Source organism: Nyctereutes procyonoides, unplaced genomic scaffold, assembly GCF_905146905.1.
Source record: "Nyctereutes procyonoides isolate TBG_1078 unplaced genomic scaffold, NYPRO_anot_genome, whole genome shotgun sequence".
In the NCBI taxonomy this organism is placed as follows: Eukaryota; Metazoa; Chordata; class Mammalia; order Carnivora; family Canidae; genus Nyctereutes; species Nyctereutes procyonoides.
Window position 1 is genome coordinate 56,811,058 of NW_026575020.1, and position 21,511 is coordinate 56,832,568.

General features: G+C 61.6%; 1 protein-coding gene across 4 annotated transcripts in view; it reads left to right on the forward strand.

Moving 5' to 3' along the window:
- SEPTIN9 (septin 9) overlaps positions 1-21,511 on the forward strand; it is a 147,242-nt gene that overhangs the window by 76,959 nt on the left and 48,772 nt on the right. For all 4 annotated transcript variants that reach the window (XM_055319852.1, XM_055319860.1, XM_055319881.1 and 1 more), the window contains one exon: positions 3,799-4,440. In XM_055319852.1, coding sequence (XP_055175827.1) covers positions 3,799-4,440 — 642 coding nt within the window. The remainder of the gene's footprint in view (positions 1-3,798; positions 4,441-21,511) is intronic.

The following is a 21,511-nucleotide window of genomic DNA, read 5'->3' on the forward strand; positions in this document are numbered from 1 at the left end:
TCTTGTTTCATCACCAAATAGCCCGCGTGTAGATCCAGAGCAGCGTCACTCCCCACGACGTCTCCTACTGTCTGGGGTCTTGCATGATCCCAGGAGAGGGAAAGGGAGCTGGCTTTTTCTCCTGGGCCCCCGGAGAGGGGCTGGGGTGCTGGGCAGGGTGGCAGCGCCCTCGGGTGAGCCCGGACCATCCTGGAGCCCAGGGGTCTCACCCAGCCGTCCCATGGTAACGTCATGGGGCCACCCTAAGACATGACCACAGACCATGAGGCTCAAACCACAGAAATGTAGTCTCACAGTTCTGGAGGCCTGAAGTCCAAGGTCAAGGTGTCGGCAGGGTCAGGCTCTTTCCTTTCTGCTCCTCCCGGCTTCTGGTGGTTTGGGGCTGCACCTCCCCGGTCTCTGCTGGTCTCACAGGGCGTCTCTGTGTCTGGGCCTCAAATCCCCCCTTCTCTCTTGTGTAAGGACATCTAGAGGAGTTAGAGCCCATCCTAGATTCAGGATGATGGCATCTCGAATCCTTACCTTATCTTCCCAGGTAAGGTTCCCCTCATAGGTTCTGAGAGTTGGGACCCAGGACATACCTTTTTGGGGTACACGGCTCAACTCACTATAGAACCTTAGAAGTGGAGCTTGTCTGGGGCTTCCCTGGGCCCTGTGCCCACAGCTACACACCTGTGACCTGGTTCCCCCTTCCGGTCCTGTAGAAGCAGCCCCTGAGGCCCATGAAGGGACAGAGAGGTGACTCGTGGAGTTAAGAAGGAGAGGATGTTTCCAGGGACCCCAAATACACCCCGTCCCCGCCCTGTAGCCACGACATGGCCTGGATGACACGGGAGGGACAGATGTGAACTGCGTGGAGCCAGGGCAGGAGGCGACAGCGAGCCTGGCTCTGGGGTGTACTTGAAATCAGAGGAGGTGGCGGCGCGGGGGTCTGCTGCTTTGGGGGGGTTGGCGTAGATTGTCAAGAGTAACCCTAACAACTTGTACATTCTGCTGCCAGTCACCGCCCTGGGGGTGGGAATGGCTCTGGTTCTCTCCGAGCCTAGGACTAGGAATGGGATGGGATGGGCGGATGTCTGGGGGTGAACACCTAGGTCGATCATGTAGCCAGACGATGAGCACACGGGTAATGGGGGGCCAGGGAGTGACGTGTGGCACGAAGAAGCACAAAGCGAGAGAAGAGGATGGCGGGTGGGGCCGGGCGTGTGCGTCTGCAGAGATGGCCATGGCAGTGACCTGAGGGGGCAGTGGCCCACCCGGCTGGGCAGTGATCTGCGTGTGGGCCGGGTTCGAATGCATCGCCCCCCAGGACCTTCTGTGCCCGAGTCAGCGGGGTCTTTGCTTCAGTGCAGAGTCTTCACTTGTAAGTCAGTGGTTGAGACCCCTCCAAGTGGGCTTCCCAGAGAGGGGACCCTCCAGAGGGGGTCACAGACCTCCCTGGGCCCCCAGGGAGGAGGTCATCTCATTCTGGGCCAAACCCAGGAAACGTCCCACCCACCTGATGTCTGTTCTCTGATGCGGCTGCACGAGTTCACCTGGAGGTGGGTGGGGTGCGAACCCCTCCTCTAGAGAGCTCCCAGACAGACGGAGCCACCGTGCGGGGGGCGGTTTGGACGGTGCTCTGGGGGCTGGGGGTAGACCAGAGGCCCCCCCGGGACCCACATGAGGTCACGGTTTCTGGATACGCCCCTGCCCTGTCCTTTGTCACCTCAGGCTGCCCTGGAACGAGCGGTCTGTACTCTGTGGTCACCTGAGGGGAGAGGGCCCTGGGAGGGGTGCCGGCATCCCCGCTTTGGCACATCCCTGCTGCTCGGCTTGGAACCCCACTGCCCTTGGCCGCGATATCAAGCAGAGGTCACAGGCCGGGCCCACGGGCCGCCTGCAACCCGTGGATGTGATTTGGTTTGACCACACCTGTTCTGAGAGGGGTGGTTTCTTTTTTCTTTTTTTTTTAATTTTTTTTTAAATTTATTTATGATAGTCACAGAGAGAGAGAGAGAGGCAGAGGGAGAAGCAGGCTCCATGCACCGGGAGCCCGACGTGGGACTCGATCCCGGGTCTCCAGGATCGCGCCCTGGGCCAAAGGCAGGCGCCAAACCGCTGCGCCACCCAGGGATCCCGAGAGGGGTGGTTTCCTCTGTGCCAGCACATACGGATCAGGAGTTAGCACATAGAGAACGCAGATTCCCAGGCTCTCCCGACAAGTGCGTCGCTCTGGCCACAATGGGCTCACAGGTCTGCGGGGCAGCAGGTGGGCCCCTGAGGCAGGCCGGTTCCCTCTGACCGGGGACGTTTCTGTCCCGCGGGGCCTCTGGCAGGGCTGAGCTTTGCAACTCAGGATGTCGTGCCGTCTGTGCACCGAGCAGGCCATGTGCCTGGGGCTGAGAGAGGTCCCGCCTGGGTGCCACGTTTGGGGAACTGGTCGTTCCCGCAGCCAGATGTTGGGGACGGGGCCTCCTCTGCTTCCTGTCTCCCAGGACGTAGGAGCACAGGCTCCCCTGGCCACCCCCACCCAGCCACCCAGCCGCCCAGCAGGCCCTGGTCTTCTGGAGGAAGCCCCGTCCACGGGGATCAGACAAGGCCGTGCTGGAATTTGGAGGATGGAAGACTCGGGGTTGGGGGGAGCGGCGCTGAGAACAGGCCCACGTTGCTGTTGCTGGGGTTGGGGATGACCTGGCGAGGTCCCAGGAAATCCTGGGCTCATGGGTGGCGGTGGTGGGGGCTGGGCAGGCGAGGTGGGGCGCTGGGTGGGAGAGACCCTGTGGGCCCGGCCGGGAAGGAGCTGGTGAGTGTTCCTGCCATGAGGGCCCTGCATGCTGTGGTCCTTATAACGGGAGCAGCTGGTTCTTGTTGGGAGCCCGGCTGCAGGGACCGTGGGGATGGCCGGCAGCTTCCCAGGCACTGTCCCCTGGCCTTGGAGGGAGCAGGTCCCGGCAGAGGTAGTGGGCGGCTGGGGTGGGAGTCAGATGCCCGGCGTCCCTCGGGGGCCCAGGTCGGGCTGGGGCAGGTTGCAGAGCACGGAGGCAGCCGGGGGCGAGGACCCGAGAGGGTTGGAGGGTGTGGACGCGCCAGGGCTCTGTCATCCCACCTGCAACAGGGCAGCCACGTGGTCAGAACGCTGGGCCCTGCAGCTGGACAGTTGGCATCTTCTGGCCACTCTGTCTCCACGCCATCGGGCACATGGCTTAAGCACCAGGGCCTCAGTTTCCCCATCCGTACCAGGGGTTAACCACAGTATTCACAGGGTAGGGTCATGGGAAGAGTAAACGGATGCAGTGAACCCGGTGCCTGTCTTTGATGTTGTGCCGCCGGCCGTTCGTGCTGTGTTGTTAGGGTGACGTCATTGCCGTCGTGATTCCGGCAGGTGACGGTTGTTACTGGGAACGCCCCCCTCCTGCCCCCGTTGCTGCTGCTGGTGGTGTGGCTTGTGTCTGGCCGTGTCTGCGTGGGGTAGAGGTGAGGAGGGACGAAGGAAGGCCACGACGGGAAAGAAGCCAAAGCTCCCCTTGAGCCAGGGCATCTTTATAGAAAACGTGGCTGGCACGTCCACGCCGTGGCCCTGGAGGACAGAGAGGCTGCTGTGTCCTCCAAGCTCCAGCCTTTTCGCTTTGTGTCCCAGTGCACGAGATTGCTGGTGCCTGCGGCCCCTGGGACGGTGGGGCTGTCCCCTTTGTTCCCCCGAGGTGGAGGGAGCCCGAGTCCTTTGGGCCCCCCGCCGCAGCACCCCTGCCAGCTCCCTTGGCATAAGCGAGTTCCCGGACCATCCGCTCCTCACGTCCCCCTCTCTCTGTTTTCCAGCCTTGAAAAGATCTTTTGAGGTCGAGGAGGCTGAGACGCCCAACTCCACCCCGCCCCGGAGGATCCAGACCCCGCTGCTCCGGGCCACTGTGGCCAGCTCCACCCAGAAGTTCCAGGACCTGGGCGCGAAGAACTCTGAGCCCGCAGCCCGCCATGTAGACTCCCTCAGCCAGCGATCCCCCAAGGCTGCCCTGCGGAGGGTCGAGCTCTCGGGCCCCAAGGCCGAGCCCGTGTCCCGGCGCACGGAGATCTCCATCGACATCTCGTCCAAGCAGGTGGAGAACGCCAGCGCCGCCGGGCCGTCCCGCTTCGGCCTCAAGCGGGCCGAGGCGCTGGGCCACAAGACGCCGGAGCCCGCCCCCCGGAGGACGGAGATCACCATAGTCAAGCCCCAGGAGTCGGCCCACCGGAGGATGGAGACGCCCGCCTCCAAGATCCCCGAGGTGCCCGCAGCCCCCACTGCGGACGTAGCCCCCAAGAGGGTCGAGATCCAGGTGCCCAAGCCGGCCGAGGTGCCCGCCTCCCCCATCCCACCCCAGACCCTGGAGAATTCAGAACACACCCCGATGTCTCAGCTGCAGAGCAGGCTGGAGCCCAAGCCCCAGCCCACCGTGGCCGAGGCCCCACCCAAGAGCCAGGAGGGTGAGTAGCAGGAGTGGGTCGGCCGAGCTACGGTGCTTGGGGATGGGGAGCTGGCTTTGCCCTGGAGTCCCAACGTGGGGGGGGGGCTGTAGCAGGTGGGTGGGGGCAGGATTCCGTGGCGGCCAAGAATACACCGGGGCAGGGGGCCCAAGGCTGGTGGTGGGGGGACTCTGCATTGGGGATGGACCAGGATGCTTGTGTCGGGCTTGCTCGGGCTTTGGACAGAATCTTTGGGTTTCGAGGGACCCCCCCCTCTATGGGTCAGAATGTGCCGTGGTGTAGAGCGTGCGCTGTCCGCCCCAAACAGCGGGGTCTGCAAGTCTGGGAAATGAAGAGGCAGCAGGCTCATGTGGGACACAGGGGTACAATGGGTTTGGGGTCCAAGGACGGGCTCCCACGTGCCTCTGGTCACCAGGCCCTGGGGCTGGGGAGGGGGCAGGCAGGCTTCTGCTCAAGAGGGATTGCGGGCTGCCCCATAAGTACCCGGCGGGGGCAGGAGCCTCAGGTGGGGGGCCTCTTGGCCCTCCTAAGGTTCTGTCCTGGGGGGTCTTCCTCTAGCTCCTCCTCGGGGAGGGAAGGTCGTGGCCAGAGGCAAGGGAAACGAGAACGCCTCCTCTCTGTGTGCCCGGGTTCTCGGGGCCGCTGGGAAGGGGTCCTTGGGCTCCATACGGGGTGCTCCTCTTGCTTCAGTGGGAGCAGCTCCCTTGGTTTGACTGAGCAGGTGGCAGATGGGGGTGGAGGCCCAGACGCCCGTTTGTGGCCATGCTGGGCCTCAGCCCACTCCCCCATCTCCCTAAACTGGACCCTGCAGAGCCACGCCCACCCACTCAGACACCGCCGTGTTGGGAGGACGGCGGGCCCCGTGCACGGGGAGTGGGCTTCTGTTGGTATGTCCTGCCCGTGGGTGAGATGTCCTGCCTGTGGGTGAGATGTCCCGCTCGTGGGTGAGGTGTCCCTCCCGTGGGGGAGGTGTTCATGCCCGGCTGAGTCAAGCGGGACGTGGTTGGGGATGCGGTCATCCAGGGCCCGTCCACGTCCAGATCGTGATGGCAGCTGGTGCAGGATGCGTGAGGACGGGGTCCTGGCTCTGGGCGATGGGCAGGAGGGTGTCTGCTCGGGGTGGACCCGCCCTGGGTCATCGGGGCAGGCAGGGCACGGCCTCGGGGATGTCTTCCTCCAGCATGTAGACGCGGCTCAGGCCCCGCTTAGCCCCGCTTAGCCTCTAAGCTGTGCTGGGAGCCGGGGCCGCTGGGCCCAGTCAGGCTGGCTTTGCTCAGGAGCAGCCGAGGGGGCCGTGGGGGGTCTTGAGCCAGCCTTGGAGGAAGTAGAATTTAAGCAGGTGGGGAAGGGGAGCCCAGGCGGCAGCCCCGAGGTGCCCGGGAGCCTGGAACTCAGAGGGAACTGCAGACTCTCGCCGTAGAAAAGAGTTTAAATCTCCAAGCCCGGCACGAGAGCTCCGCGGTCAGCCGCCCAGACCCCGGGGCCCCTCAGAGGGCAGATGGGCCCAGCTCCTGCGCCCAGTGGCCTCCTGCCGTGGAGCATACTCTGAGGGGTGGGGGGCTGTGTACCCATCACATGAGTACACACCTGTGCCCCGACCCCCCGTGTCTCATCGGCTGGCTGGGGAGGGGCTCTCCGGGACCAGTGCTCACAGGCTGAGGGCCTTTGGGCTGGACAGATGCAGTTAGGAGGGATGCTCGGGGGCGGGGGCTGGAGGAGGTGGGGGCACAGATGGGCCTTGGGCCTTGGGTGGGAGAGGAGGAGGAGGAGGAGGAGGAAGCAGGGCCCCCTGTGGGTGGGAGAGTGGCCCTGACCGGCTTGGCCATGGATGTCCAGTCTTAAAGTCCCTAAAGCAAGCCCAGTGCGGGCCAGGGCCTTCCCTGTGAGGCTGCAGTCCTGGAATCTGCTGTAGCAGCTTCTGGCAGTGAGATCCCCTGCTCCAGGGCTCCGTCCGCTCCTCAGGTCACCGCCTGCCCAGTCCATGCAGACACAGACCGGCTGTCCCTCAACCTTGCTTCCCATCCACCCTTCCCCCCCCCCCCCGCCTTGACCTCCTGACTCCTGGCCCCTGACCTTCTTCCTCTTTTTTGAACTCCTATGCATTCTTCAAAGCCCAAACAGCACTCTTCCATGAAGCCCTCCCGCTAGCCGGAAATGGCCTTACTTCCTTTGACTTCTGTGCCTTTTTGCTTTTTTTTTTTTGATGTATGATATCTCGTGTTTGGCTTGGAATATTAATTACCTGTGTTGCATGAAACTTTTTTCTGCTAGACTCCTCACGTAAAAACAGTTCCTCAGCGTACCGTTGCTTTCGAATTCAGAAAACGTAGAAGTTAGAACCTAAAGTTCACCTGTAACCCAGCGCTATCCATGTTCAGCGTTCATCCTATATTTTTCAGAATTCCCTCCGTGCGCCCTACTGGGTTCTAGGTTGAGGGTGAGGCTGGTGCTAGTTTTTTTCAAGTTTCTTTTTTTAATTTATTTTTTAACTGAGTGACATGGATGCAATAGGTGCTCAGTGAAACGATGTTGGAGGAGTGAGATGGTTTTTTGTGGCCCCTGGGGGCAGACACAGGGACCCCGAGGGCCCCATGGGACCTTGTGGGGACCAAGCAGATGCTTTCCTGGTCAAGCCAGAACCCACAGGTTGTGACCTGCTCTGCTCTGGTGCATTGGGTTCTTTGTTTCTGAGGCTGCTGGCCCCTGACCCCTGACCCTCCCTGTCACCCTTTGGTCATCCCTGCTTCTCTCTTCAGGCTCTGGGTGAGTGCGGCTTGTCCCCTGTCCCACATCCCTGCTTTCCCCGGCCCCTGCATGGGTGGCTCCGGGTGGGGCAGGACCACAACCATGCCTGTGCGGGGAGCGCCTGGCTCTGCCTCCGCCCGGGAACCACCCGCCTCTGGCCCATGGCTGAGGCCGGCCAAGTTTCCCCGAGGCTGCCTTATAAGGCGGGCATTGGCTGCTCACTCCTGGGTCTGCTGCTTTGACGTCTCCGGATGCTAACTAGAAGCCACGGGGGAGGCTGGGGCTGACAGGGCAGGGTGGGGACCGAAGCACCCTGGACCGGCTCCCGCTGAGTTCTTGTCTGGGTCCTGGTCCCACCCCTTGGGCCAGCTCGTTCTGAGCCGTCACTTTGCCGCCCCCCACCCCCAGCCTCAGTTTCTCGATCTGTCCACTGAGGGAGTGGTTGGGGCCCCTGTCCCGAGGCGGTGCACTCAGAACCACGTTCCACGGTGGTGCCAGGCATGGCTGGTGATGATGGATGTGAGCCTGGGGTGGGGCAGACTCACCGCGTGTCTCAGGAGGGTGTCCCTCTTACTAGAAACGTCTAGAGATGTTCTTGGCTGTGGGTGGAGCTTGGAGGAAGGTGACGGTGGGTCCCTAAGCCTCTGGTGCTGGGTGCAGCGCCTTTGCACACCTGGTCATTGCACGCCTGCCTGCCTTGCAGGAGGACCCGGGTGCCTGCTGCACTGAGTCCGCGTTAGGGGCTGGGACAGAATGAAGTTGGTCTCAGCTCTGCAGGGGACAGCGGGGGCTAGAAGCACAGGGCTCCTGGGACCCCCAGTGGGGACATGGGAGGAGGAGGAGGCTGGGCCGAGGAGGCTTCAGGGAAGGACAGGTGTGTACTGAGCGTAAAGGGGGGACGGGTCAGCCAGGGAAGTGGATGGGAATGTGCAGGGAGGTGGGACTCCTCCTGTGTTTGCAGGATGCCCCACTAACTGGGGTCCACTCTGGGCCTGATGCTGGGCAGTAAACTCCCTGGGGAAGTCCCATCCCAGCTCCCGGCATACAGCAGGAGCATGATAAGTGTGCTGAAGCGAGCAGAGCAGTGGGCTCGCACCTCACCAGGCCCTGGCCCTTCACCTGCAGAATTTCCTTCTGTGCGGGGCTAAATGTTTGTTTCTTTTCTTTCTTCTTAAAGTTTATTTATTTGAGAGAGAGTGTGTGTGCACGTGCACGCGGTGGGCGGGGGCAGAGGCAGAGGGAAAAACAGGCTCCTGGCTGAGCAGGGGGCCCGACGTGGGGCTGGATCCCAGGACCCTGAGATCATGACCTGAGCCGAAATCAAGAGCCAGCCGTTTAACCGATGAGCCCCCCAGGCGCCCCTCAGTGTTTCTGTTGTGGCAGGACCGGGCCATGCCTCCAGCATGTTCCTGACCCGGCCCCAGGGGAGCATCCAGGCACCCGCTTACTTTTGGGGATTGGGTCTCCTCCTCCTGCCCCCTGGTAAGAACCAGCACACTTCCCACCTGTGTCTGCGCAGGAAGTCCCCGTGCACGGGCGGGGGCGGGCAGGTGGACAGCGCCAGGGCAGGTGTGTGTCCAAGGTGAGGCAGATAGGGGCAGCAAGGACAGATCTGGGCTCCGGGGCCCAGGCAAAAGCAGCCGCCTCCCCTCGCCAGCCCGCCCGGCTGTCTGCCCGGCCCAGCGCAGGGCTGAGGAGGAACGAGGCCCGTCCGGGGAATGCAACCCCGGCAGCTGCGGAATGCCTTCCGCGGGGCCAGGCACAGCTGCGGGGAGGGCAGGGCAGGAGGCAGGCGCTGGAGGAGGCGGCCTCAGCCCTTCCCTGCTTCGGGGGCTGTGGCCCTGGCCACCCAGCCTGGCCCCAGGATGGAACCCGGGCTCCCAGACACATGGCGCTGGGTGAGGCCTCCCGGGCGCTTGTTCGGGAAGCCTGCGCAGCTGCCAGCAGAGGAGCCGGGTCTGCATCCACAGCCTGTGGGGCCCGGGACAGCTGCCGGGAGCCGGGGTCGGCACAATGGGGCCGCTGTGTGGGGAATGTGCCCGAGCCAGACAGCCCCGCCCTGTGCGGCGTGGACAGGACACGTCAGCGCTGGGGGAGCACGCTCAGGCCCCCACCTGGTGCCCTGAAGTGTGGGCAGCCCTGGCCAGACTCCAGGTTCCGACAGTTGGCCTGCAGGACGCCACTAGGTTCACGCCGGCCTGATGAGGCCCGATGTGGACCTGCGGTGGCAGGTCTGAGAGCTCGGGTGAGGGGGAGCCACGGAGGCTCTTCTCTGGGCAGGACAGGCCTTCCTGTCCCCGTGTCTCCCTGGGCTCTGACCTGGGGCTTTCTGTGGCCGTCACGGGTGCCCCCTGCCCGGAACCCCAGGGGCACCGGAGCTCTGGGATGCGGCTGATGAGCAAAGGCAGCTTGTGCCCGGGACTGAGCCTCCCGTTCCCGGAGCAGTGGACGGGGATAAAAGTGGATGTGATTTTTTTTTTTTAAAGGTTGGAGGGGCGTGGAGCTCCCACGCTCGGCCTCCCCTCCCCATGCCCTCCGCCGCCAACTCCCTCCTTCCAGAATGACCCCCAGAGGTTCCAGCGTCAAAGCATAGCAGGTTAGGTGACGGGGGTCACCTGGGGGGCCTTGCCCAGTGTGTGGGGGCAGGGCTGACGGGCATGGGCGTCCTCCCCGGGCTGCCTGGGCCCCCGCTGCTGCAGGCCGTGCCACTTCCGCTCTGGCGTCCGCTTCCCCCTCGGTGCGGTGGCACGATTCCTCCCACACGGCATCATTAGGATGGAAGCGGTGCAGGGCGACGATGGCCAGTGCGGAGCCCCGCATCCGGAAGGCTTTGGGGGGACAGGCAGGTGGACAAAAACCAAAGGTAAAACCTACTTAGCGGACGGGTGTGGCTGCCCATCGCCCGCTGCCCTCCCTCCGCGGGCATGTCCGCTCCGCACCCCCACTTACCTTGTCTCCTTCCAGAGCGGCGAGGCCGGTGTCCGAAGAGAAGAAATAGGGGCTCCTGGGGGGTGCTCAGTGGTTGAGCATCTGCCTTCGGCTCGGGGCGTGATCCCAGGGTCCTGGGATCGAGTCCCGCATCGGGCTCCCCACAGGGAGCCTGCTTCTCCCTCTGCCCGTGTCTCTGCCTCTCTCTGTGTCTCTCCTGAATAAATAAAATCTTAAAAAAAAAAAAAAAGAAGAAGAAATAATGATCATGGGGACTTTGAAAAGGAAGTCTGTCTTTCTGACCAACCCCCCCATCCCGTCCTTCCTGGGCAGCCCGTGATACCTGCGGGGCACATCGCGTGTCCTTCCGGGACTGGCACGTGGGCACCGTCCTTGGGCCCACGCGGAGAGAAGTCTGTGTGTAAATATCTTAGGGACTTTGTGAGAACACGAGTGAAACCAGACTCCTGCAGCTAGCTTTTTATTTCTTCTCTGAGGCTGCCTTTGTGCCCAGCGGGTCCCTCTGGTCCTACTGTCCCTGCCCCCCCTTTCACCATGATGCTCGAGGCGTCCGTGAACGTGCTCTCATTTACATCTGTGTGTGTGTGTGTGTGGTGTGTGTGTGTGTGTGTGTTTGGGAGGGGGCTGCCCCGACGTCAGGACTGGGATTTCTGCACCACGGGACGTGTGCATTTAAAATGTTGATCCACCCTGGAGGCACCTGCGGGGTTCGGTCGGTGAAAGTGTCTGCCTTCCGCTCGGGTCATGATCCCTGGGTCCTGGGATCAAGCCCTGGTCATCAGGCTCCAGGCGCAGGGGTGGGGGGAGCCTGCTTCTTCTCTCTCTGTCCTCTCCCCCTGCTGGCTCTCTCCCCCCCCCCCACCGCCCTCCCTCTTGCTCTACCTCAAATAAATAAATAAAATCTTTAAAATAAAATAAAACGTTGATCCGCGTTGTCAGACTGGCCTCCGAGCGGTCACACCCGATTTCAGCGCTAGCAGCACAGCGACCCTGTGCCCTCGCTCCGACCTGCGACCTGCGGGGCTGCAACCAATGCTGTCGCTGTCAGGCTGGGGCTTTATTTCACCCCTCTTTGGTATGAAGGGGAGTGTCTTCTCCTTATTCCAGGCCGAGGGCCCTGGGTTGTCTGTGAGTGGCTCCTCCCTGCCCTCGTGTGCACGGGGTGGGCTGCCCATCCTGGTGGCCGTGACATTTTCTTATCCACACCTTTGTTGTAGCTGCTACAAGTGCTTTTCCCCAGTTGTTGACTCTCGATTCTATTTATAGCATGTTCTTCCAAACAGAGGTTTTTAACCTGTAGGTTGTCAAGTGCATTCTTTTTTTTTTTTCTTTTTTTTCCCCGTCTTCTGTTGGGATCCACACCCTGCTTGGAAGCCTCCTGCATTCCAAGATTATAGAAACCATGCCTCCAGGTTTTCTTCTAGCACTTTTATGGTTTGCTTTTTTTTTTTTTTAACATATTGCTGTCATTAATCTATTGGAATTTATTGGGGTGTAAACAACGAGGTAGGGACATACGGTTTTGCACGGATATGTGCACGTGAGCTGGCTCCGCCGTGGGTGGGGTGCGCTCTTGGGTGCTATTTTTGTCAGTTTTGGTGTCAGTGTCCCGCCAGCTTCACAAAAATAATTTGGATGTGTTTCTTTCTTCCTCTGTGTCCGGGAACATTTTTAACAGCAACACAGTCGTCTCCACATAACAACTTTTAGAGAATTCACTCGTGAAGCCATCGGAGCCTGATCCTTTCGTAGGGACCCTCGTACTTCAAAAACCCTAACCAGGTCTTTTCCATTAGTTTGTTTGAATTCTTGTTTGTTGTTTTTCTCATATTTTATACCTTCTTTCCCTAGAAGATCATCCTTTAAGCCATTTAAAATCCCTTAGAGAGGTGGTAGTGTGGCACCATTGCTCCGGGCACCTCGGCCACTATCCTGGACCATGTCCAGAGATGCAGTGGATGTGGCCCCTGTCCTGGGGATGCTCCTTCTGACACGTGAGCAGTGCAGCGTGACGAGGGTTTGGAGAGAGACCAGTCCAGAGGGTCATAGCACCCCAAAGAGAGAGCCCCCTTCTCTGCTGGTGGACCCCTCTTGGTGGTGGTGATGGGGGAGACCTTGGGTCTCGGGAATGGGTGGTGATGGGCAGAGTGGTCTGGGCAGGTGAAGGGCTCATGTTCCAGGAATTGTGGATTTGATGTTGCCCAGAGAGCACCTTTCAATCTTTGCTGGGCTTCAGCTCCTGGTAAGTAACACATTTTGTACCACAAACCAGGACACGTGTATGTGTAGATTGATGCACGCGTGTGTGGGGTGCATCCACATGCAACATTTCCTGGAAGTGATCCTTACCTACTACACTCTGGTGGTCTCTGTCCTTTTCTCTTCTTGGGTGGGAAGAGCTTTGCTTATTCCTTCCAAAGCAGCTTTATTGAGATATTGAGATACACTTTGCATACCTCGCAGCGCGCTCCTCAGAAGGACACAGCTCCTATGAGTGGGGCAGGCATCGCCCCATCCAGTTTTAGATTATTTCCATCCCCTCAGACACACTCCCCGTACCCTTTAGCCATCACCTACTCTACCCCCCACCGCTTCCTTCAGCCCTAAGCGGTGACAGGCCTTCCTGTCTAGATCTGCTTATTCTGAACCTTGCTTAGAAATAGGACCAGGGGCACCTGGGTGGCTCAGTTAAGCATCTGACTTTTTAAAAAGATGTTATTTATTCATGAGAGGCAGACACAGGCAGAGGGAGAAGCAGGCTCCCCAGTGTGGGACTCGATCCCAGGACCGCAAGGTCATGCCCTGAGTCAAAGGCAGACGCTCAACCACTGTGCCACGCAGGTGCCCCAAGCATCCACCTCTTAATCTCAGCTCAGGTCTTGATTGTAGGGTCCTGATTTCAAGTCCTGCATTGGGCTCCACGCCCAACACAGCGTCTCCTAAAAAAAAAAAAAAAAAACAGAAGAGAAATAGGCGCGGTGGTAGGTGGTCTTCGCTGACTGGCTTTTTCACTCTGTGAGATCCATGCCACGGTGCCCATCAGCGCGTCATCGCTTTTGACAGCCGAGTGCCGCTCCACCATGTGGCTAGAGCACAGTTTGTCCATCCACTCATCAGCTGAGGGCCACTTGGGCTGTTTCCCCCCTTTGCCTGTCGTGAATGTACTGCATTAAAACGTGTGTCTATATTCATTTTCATCTGGGGGCTCTCTTAGGTATGCCCCCAGGCTTTATTCCCTACTCCCAAATATCTCATCCTCAGTCTCAAATCCTCCGATCCCTGGGTCCCAGGAGCCCAGACTTCCCAGTGAGAGCACCTGCTGCCCAGGGCTTCCAGCGTTGGCTGTGAAAGTTAAGGAGGAAGATAACGTGTGCTGCGTCGGCGAGATCACAGTGTTGGAGCCCCCGACTCACAGGTTGGGCTGCCCCCAGGACACCGCAGAGGCCTTTTGGGCGGCTTCTGGGCCAGGCCAAGTTTCTGGAGAGGGTGGCCCGCCCCAGGGGTAGCCAGCGGAGCTGATGGAGTAGCCGTGCCTCCTCTGGGAGTTCTGCTGCAGGGGCAGAGCCGGGGCCGGCCCCTCTCCTGCTGACGGTGGGAGGCCTCTGCCCACTAGGGCTTCCCGACCCGGCTTCCTTTGCCCGCTGGCCTTGGCTCTGCTTGCCTCACTGCCCCAGCAAAGTCTCCAGTTGCTCTGCCAGAAGCACCTCCTTCGGAGCATCTTGAGCTGGGAAAACAGCACATTCGCTTTCCAGGCAGCCCTGGCTCAGCTGGGCTTTAGCAGAAGCACAGTCCTGCCATCGTGTGGGCCCTTAGGCCCCGTGTGCCTGCTGGATCACCCGTCCGGCTGCTGGGGTGTGTGTGGTCCGAGGCGACCCCCACAAGAGCTAACAGTTCCCCCCGGAGACCACCGCTAGGAGGTGGGCAGGCGGGGCTGTCCAGTCCCTACTTCTGAGCCCCTCGGTCCCCTATTCCCTGGGCCCCGGGGTCCAGCCTGGAAGCCGCTGTCCTCATTCACAGTCTCCAGAACCACGTCCTGGGTCCGCACTGGGGCTTCAGGCCCTGCCCCTCTTCTGCTCAGGCAGAAACAGGAGACCTCGTGGGGCCCCCAGAGGGGTGTGAGGAGGCTGCTGTTTGAACAGAAGGGCTTGGGCTGCAGCAGTTTTTCCCTCTGTTCCTCCCCTTAAGGTGGGTCATACTTACACGCATAGCCTCCTGGTCCAGGAGAATTTGGGGTGTCGGCTCCATCTTGTGCACGGGGATGGGGGAGCTGTTATCAGCTGAGCCAGAGGGAGGTGACACCCACGGTACCGCTAGTGGCTGGTGACCCCAGAGCATGCCTGAGTCATGGTGTGATCCCGCGCCCCCCCCAACTCCCGGGGGATAGCGTCTGCTTCTCTGCACCATGGTAGCCCAGCCGAAGAGAGAGGAGAGGGGGCTGTTTTCATCCTCATGGTGATCCCCACCCCCTCCTTAATTCTGGTCTAACGTTGGGCCTTCCTTAGGTCTGTGGCTCCCTGCCCGCCTGCCTGCTGACTAATGCGGATCTGGTGCCTGATAGGAAGGGCGGCACGGGGAGGCAGCAGGCCCCTGTGACGGGGCTCAGGTTACCGAGGGTGGAGGCATTTCCTAAAACAAGGCCCCAAAGCCACCGACCCTCCACCACGGCCTGGACTTAAGGCCCCGGCCCGACACCCGCACCAGGTGAGTTCCGGCTGGGTGTGGCAGGATGAGGTGCGGTGGGTTTCTGGGCTGGGCTGGGGTGTGGCTAGGGAGGCTGGGGTGGATGAGGAGGGCAGATCCCCGTCTGCCCCCCCCCCCTCCGGGGAAAGGGACTAGCCTGGCACCTGGCCCTCCCTTCTTCCTGTGGCCGCCCATGGGGCCTTGGCCACTCCTTTGTCCCCGGGGAGGACTAAGCAGTCTGGTTGCTGGTGCATGCACGGGGGCACACCTCGAACCCAGACCCCAGCGCTGCCTGTGGTTTACCAGGGCTGCTCTGTAAGTGCACGTTCTGTTCTGGGGAGGCAGCCCAGCTCAGCGAGTTAGAAGCCGAATTCCCTGGGATTAATTCAGCAGCAAGTTTGCCTCTGCCCAGATCCTTGCTTATTACGCGTGCCTGTTCTTGGCAGGTATTGGCCCTGCTCTCTGTGGGTGGTGGGGGCCCCCAGCCGCCCTGGCCTTGGTGTCTGCCCCGACCCCAGTGCCTGCGAGCCTGCGAGACACTTGGCTCCAGTGTGGGTGATTCTGTTTGGGCCTAGAAGGTCTGGGAATGTGCAGCCTCAGTATCCAGAGGAGACTTTGGGGGCTGGGGGCGCTCCGCGCAGTCTTCCTGTCACATGGTCACACGTGGGGTCCTGGAAGGGTCCTCCCCTTCCCTCGCCCTCCTGCACATCCCTGCCCCTCCTCCCCGGATTTTCCTTCCCTCTTCCCCTCCCCGGAGGCACTTCATTTGGCACAAGCACCTCCCTTTCTGGATGGGACTGGATGGGACTGGATGGATTCAGGGATTGGAAGACTTTCCTGGTCCTTCCAGGTCTAGATCCCTGTCACGGCAATTCCAGAAACCCTTATCTCAGCGGGGAGGCATCCATAGGGACCTAACAATTCCCGCACCTTGAGGCTAGCATCCGGCCACAGTCACCCTCAGCATCCCATTTTCTAGGTTAGGAAGTCAAGTCCGAGAGAGACTCCAGCTGCGTGCCGAAGGCCCTGCAGCTGCTGCTGACAGTCTGGACTTGAGTCCTGGGGGGGCCTGGCTGCCCCTCTGGCGCTGGCCTGGCAGGGGACGGCTGTGGCGGCGGGGGTGGAGCTGCCTGGGGCCCCCGGCTGGTGCGTGAAGCTGGGTCCCTGCCCCAAGCTTTGGCCCGGATGCAGGGGAGCCCAAGCCGGACCCTCCTCTGCTGCTTTCTTTCGCAAGGCGCCAGGAGATGATGAAAGAAAACCCCATTTAGGAAGGAGAGACTCTGGTATTCCCCCTCTGCCTCCAGCCCCTTAGCTGCCCTGGGTTTTGAAATAAGATACTGCTTGTCAGGGGCTTGAGTGGGAACAGATTGGGAGTCCCGTTTCTCTGCCTTGGATCACAGCTGCAGGGAGCCCCGCGTGGCTGCTCACCACCGCTCTGGCTGGGCCCCCCAAGCTCAGTGCGGCCCCGCCCCGCCCCCTGCGCAGCAGCCCCACCGTGCCCCTGCCCCTGCCCATCCTCCCCGCCCCCCTTCCAAGCCCAGCCAGTGCTGCTGCAGAGCCCAGGGAGAGGTTTGGGCTGGGCGCAGGTGGGGGTGTGCCTTCTTGGTTGGGGAGCGGCTGCATTAAAAGCCCGGCTGGCCCCGGCTGGCCTGGAACGGAACAGTGGGCAGGCACGCCAGCCTCCTGCCTGCCAGCTTTGCTCCCAGGCCTCGGAGCAGGTCCCTGCAGGTCCCAGGGCACGCCGTCCTGTGCAGAGATGGCTTCCACAGGCTCGCCTGGGTTACGGATTGTCCTGGAGCTTGGAGTAGTTCTCCGCCGTCCTGAATGGGCTGCGCAAAGTGCGGAGATGGGCGAGGGCGGAGCTTTCTTCTCTCTCTCTCTCTTCTCTCTCTCTCTCACACACACACACACACACACACACACAGGCTCACACACACATGCCACCAGGGTGAAGGTTGGGAGTGATGGGTCCCCCTCTTCGGGGATTGGTGGCTTCCATACTTATTTCAGAGGCCCCGCTGAGCCCCCAGAGTGCTTCCAGCATGCGGGCACCAGGCCCAGCTCTTGACAGGTGTTCCCTGCACACGTGGCTCAGCCCCTCGGGACATCAGAGACAGTGTCAGGTGGGGAGGCCAGCTCCTCATGCATGTCTCCGCTCCTCGGGACCGGGCAGGGTGGCCAGGACCCTCGCGTGGCCACATGGCTTCCTGGGAGGCCAGGCTGTCAGCATGGCTCCGGGGATGGGGTTGGGGAGGGGAGCTTCCGTCCTGGGGTTGCCCATTCCCGTCTCTGGGCCTTGGGAGCAGGCCCCCAGAGTTCTACTTGGGGACGCGAGGTAGAGGGAGTCTAGGGTGAGAGCAGGGAGCTGAGGGTGCCAAGGACCCGTGGAAAACCATCCGTCCTCACCCCTCAGGGCCCTTCCTTCCCCTGGGGGTGCTGAGGGCTGGTGCCGGGGAGCAGGCTGCTGGCCCCACATGATCATGGGAAGCTGATGCGCATGAGGAGTCTTGGTGGCAGAAAGCTGATGGTTGTCCGAATGCTGTCCCCTCACCTCCTGGGCCTGAGTATTCCCTTTCAGGCTCTAGATAGTTCTGAATCTGAAATGCAGCTTTCTGGGCCCACACTCAGCCCTTTGGAACCAGGGCCCCTGGGGAGGGGGAGCTTACTGAACCCCACTGTGAACCGACTCCCCGCCCTGTCCAGCTTTTTTTTTTTTTAAGATTTATTTATTCATGAGAGACACAGAGAGAAGCAGAGAGAGAAGCAGGTTCCCTGCCCCCCGGGGGATGCGGGATGCGGGACTCGATCCCTGAGCTGAAGGCAGATGCTCAACCGCTGAGCCCCCCAGGCGTCCCTCGCACTGTCCAGTTCTTCCTCCGTGCCTCTGGGGTCTGGGTCAGGACTCGGCTCCAGGGCCCCGCGTGACAGCCGAGGGCTCTGAGATCGCACCTGCCTCTGGCCCAGGCCGCGGGCGAATGTGAGGAGCTGTAGCTCCTCTGAGCGAGTCCTCCACACCGTGCTCGGGAGCCCACCGCGGGGACCCCGGCGAGTGGCAGACTTGATGCAGTGTTTGTGACCGTGTATGGGCAAAGTCTCTGCCCAGGAGACTGTAGAGATACAGCCCCCGGCTACCTCCCTATTGGGGAGTTGTGGGGGGGGAGGGCGAGGCTGGCCTGAGTCATTGCCCAGTGACCCAGCGCCCCGAGAGATCGGCTCTGCGGTGAGTAATCCTGCCCAGCGCCACTCCCCCTGCAGTGAGCAGCCACATGTTCCTGCTGCAGAGAAACTTTTCCAGGGAGCCAGCTGACACACTTGGCCTGGATCATTTGTTTTTGAACAGGACTGAAAGGAGAGAGTGAGTAAGAAAGTATGGGGGGGTAACTGAGTAGGGGAAGGTCAGAGAGAGGGGAGGAAAGATCTGGAAAGTCCCAACATGTGCTTTGGAAGCAGGTGCCAGCCCTGAGCTTCTCTGGAGGGTGGGGCCTGCCTGAGACCCGGAGGGGGGGGGCAGGGGTGGGAGCGGGGGATGTTCTGCAGGGGGACGGTGGCTGGAAGCCAGACCTGGGAGCCTGCCCTTGGCTGGCTCTCTGCTGCTCAGCAAGCAGAGTTGTTTCCATTTTAGGGACACAGCAGAGAGGCTGTCATTCTCGTAGGCTTTATTAAGATCCCATTAATCATGGTGACCGTTCCAAGTGCTAGACTCCGGGTTTCAGCTGCTCCGGGGGATGTATCTGCACAGCAATCTTAGCAAGCACTTAGCGTTACCTGTTGCAGAGAGGGTGAAAAACTTACTCAGGCTGGAAGTGGCAGGTCCTGGTTTTTTTGGTTTTTTGTTTTATTTTGTTTTGTTGTAAAGATTTTATTTATTTATTCATGAGAGACATAGAAAGAGAGAGAGAGGCAGAGACACAGGCAGAGGGAGAAGCAGGCCCCATGCAGGGAACTGGATATGGGACTCCATCCCGGGACTCCAGGATCATGCCCCGGGCCCAAGGCAGATGCGCCCAACCACGAAGCCACCCAGGCGTCCCAGGTCCTGGCTTTGAATTTGAATGGGGGGCTGTTTGAGTCCAGAGCCCCAGTGGGTTTGTAACGAGGTGCCGGTGTCTCTGCCCCTCAGACAGCTTCTGGTTGGGACCCAGCTGTGCCGAGGTCCCTTCCATGTATGGGCAGCCCCGGGGCAGTGACCCCACGGCTCACCTAGGGCTGGGACAGGAAGGGGCCGCAGCCACAGTCTCACTCCCGGTGGGCAGCTGCCCTGGGGACAGGCCACATCTCCCCCCCCCCGGCTCTCTGGAGCCCCCCGGTCCAGGTCGGGGCCGCCCGCGCCAGGCGGGAGCGGGCCCCACAGCAGCAGGCCCTGGGAGTCCGGCCTGCGAAGCCTGGAGGCTTCCGGAGGAGCTTCCTGTGCAGCTGGTTCTCCCGCACACTCGGCCCCCGGCCTGCACGACCTCCCACATCTGGGACCAGCTTCTCGGGCTGGGTCACGTGGTGCGCGGGTCAGCGCTGCTCCGCGGGGAGGGCAGGGTGCCAGGAACAGCCTGCAGGGAGGGGGCCGCGTCTCCGGGAACAGAGTGAGAGCTCACTTTGGCCGAGTGCCCACTCTGCACGGGGGCGGGCTGGACTCCCAGCTGGGGTCACTCAGTGTCACCCAGCTCTGCACAGGCCCTCTTAGTTACTCACCCGTCCACCTGTCCATCCGGCCGCCCGCCGACCCGCACCCATCCGGTAGGCGTCCGTCCGAGCGCTTGCGGTCTGCGAGGCTCGGAGCTAGAAGTTGCGGGGTTAGCCCAGCTCTGCTGGCCACTGGCCACGTGACCCTGGACGGATCCGGGCCTCCCCGCACGAGGGCCCTGGTCTGCCGTCGGAGGAGGTGTGACGTGCCGGGGATGTGCCGTGGCCGGGGTGTCGGCCTCCGGGAGAAGTGAAGGTCTGTGTTCACACCGGTGACACAGAACAGTGAATTCGGATGCGCAGCGGCTTGGGCGTGGGAGGGCACAGCTCCCAGCCCAGCGCTTCCAGCACAATCCACCACAATCCACCGTCTCCTCCTGAGCCCCCGCCCCAGGCCTCCCGGGCAGGAAACAGCGCCCTGCTCGCCCACTGAGGTGTGCCTGGGCCTGAGAATTCGGGCATCATCTGCCGCACACAGCCGTCTCCGAGACAGATCCCGGGCAGGGCCCCGGCTGGGAGTGCCTGTCCGCCCCACGCGGCCTACGAGGCTCCTACGCCTTCCTACGTGTAACGGGCGTGAAGCTTGACACGGCGATGCTGGCGGTCCTGAGTGATTTTTCTGAACGGTTCAGGTCGCTTTGCATCTCAAACCTCCCCGTGGGCACCTCTTGTCCTGGGGACACTCACTCCCACCCCCCATCATTGGCGTCCGCCCCCTGGCTGCCCCAGGACACAAAGGCTTGTCCCCACTGAGAGCCTTCACCTTGCCTGTTCCTTCCTGAGCCATCTTTTCCTGATTCTTCTCCTGGCTGCCTCATTTGGGTCCCTAAGTGCCACCCTCATCAGAGAGGTACCTCCCCTGTCACCCCAGCTAATGCGCCTCTCTCATGGGCGCTCTCAGTGGGTGGCTTTCTGCGAGCGAGCGTGAATAGGTGACACGTGCATCCTATCACCGATTGTTCACGCGGAGTGCAAGCTCCACGACGGCAAGAGAAACGGCTTGTGTCCCAGAACAGCATGTCACCGGGCTCAGTTAACGCCTGTTGAGCACTGAGCCGTAGAGGGCGGCCCAGAAGAGGAGCATCCATCCAGCTGGAGCAGTTGTGGAAGACTTCTTGGAGGAAGTGATTGATGTGTGCTGGGCCCTGCAGAGTGACGGGTTTGTCTGGCGCAGAGATGAGGGTAGAAGGCAGAGGGGCGTTGTCAGGCCTCAGCGCACAGCCATGAGCAGCGAAGACCGTGCCACTGGCTGGGCCGAGGGGGAGTCGGAGATCGCCGTGTGCTGGGGTCCCCGGGGAGGCCAAGCTCCCGGCCTGAGCGGAGGCCCTAGGTGCGAATGGCACCTGTGGGTGCAGCTCAGCGTCGGGGGGGCCTGTTTGGCCGGACGGCTGGAACTGGGTCAGGATAGGCAACCCTAAGCCCCGCAAGCACGTAGGTGTCCCAGGAAGGCTGAGTGGAGGCGGGAGCCCCACTGGGGCCATCATACCCCACGGGCCAGTCAGTGAGAGCACAGGGAGGCCAGGGGCGCTGGGTGGACAGGGCACCTTGACAGTCCCCAGGCCCTGCCTCGGTTGTCACCGGAGCGAGTCCTGAGCCGTGTGAGTTTGTCTGACCAGCACCCCGTCCCTGGGCTCGTTTGCCATTTTGGTTTGATCTCTTCATTGTCACCGCGGTCCTCACTACCCCACGGCTGGCTGCCCGATATCCAGCCCCTCTGCGTGCCAGCCACTGCACTCGGAGCTCTCCGTGCATGTCCTGTAGCCTTCTCAGCAACCCAAGAGGCATAGAGAGGCCGAGTCATTGGTCTGTAGTCACCCAGCAGGTACCGGGGACTCAGCTGGACCTCTGATCTCAGGGCCTTTGCGTGGGGCGGAGTCACTCACTCAGGCACCTACTTTGTGCTGGCGCCTGGTGGGACCTGGGTGCGGAGAGGGGTGGGGCATGCTCAGGGCTGCGCAGGCTTCGGGCACCCACTCGGCATTGGGTTTTAACTCCCGAGTCGTGGGTGGGCCTGGCTATGGAG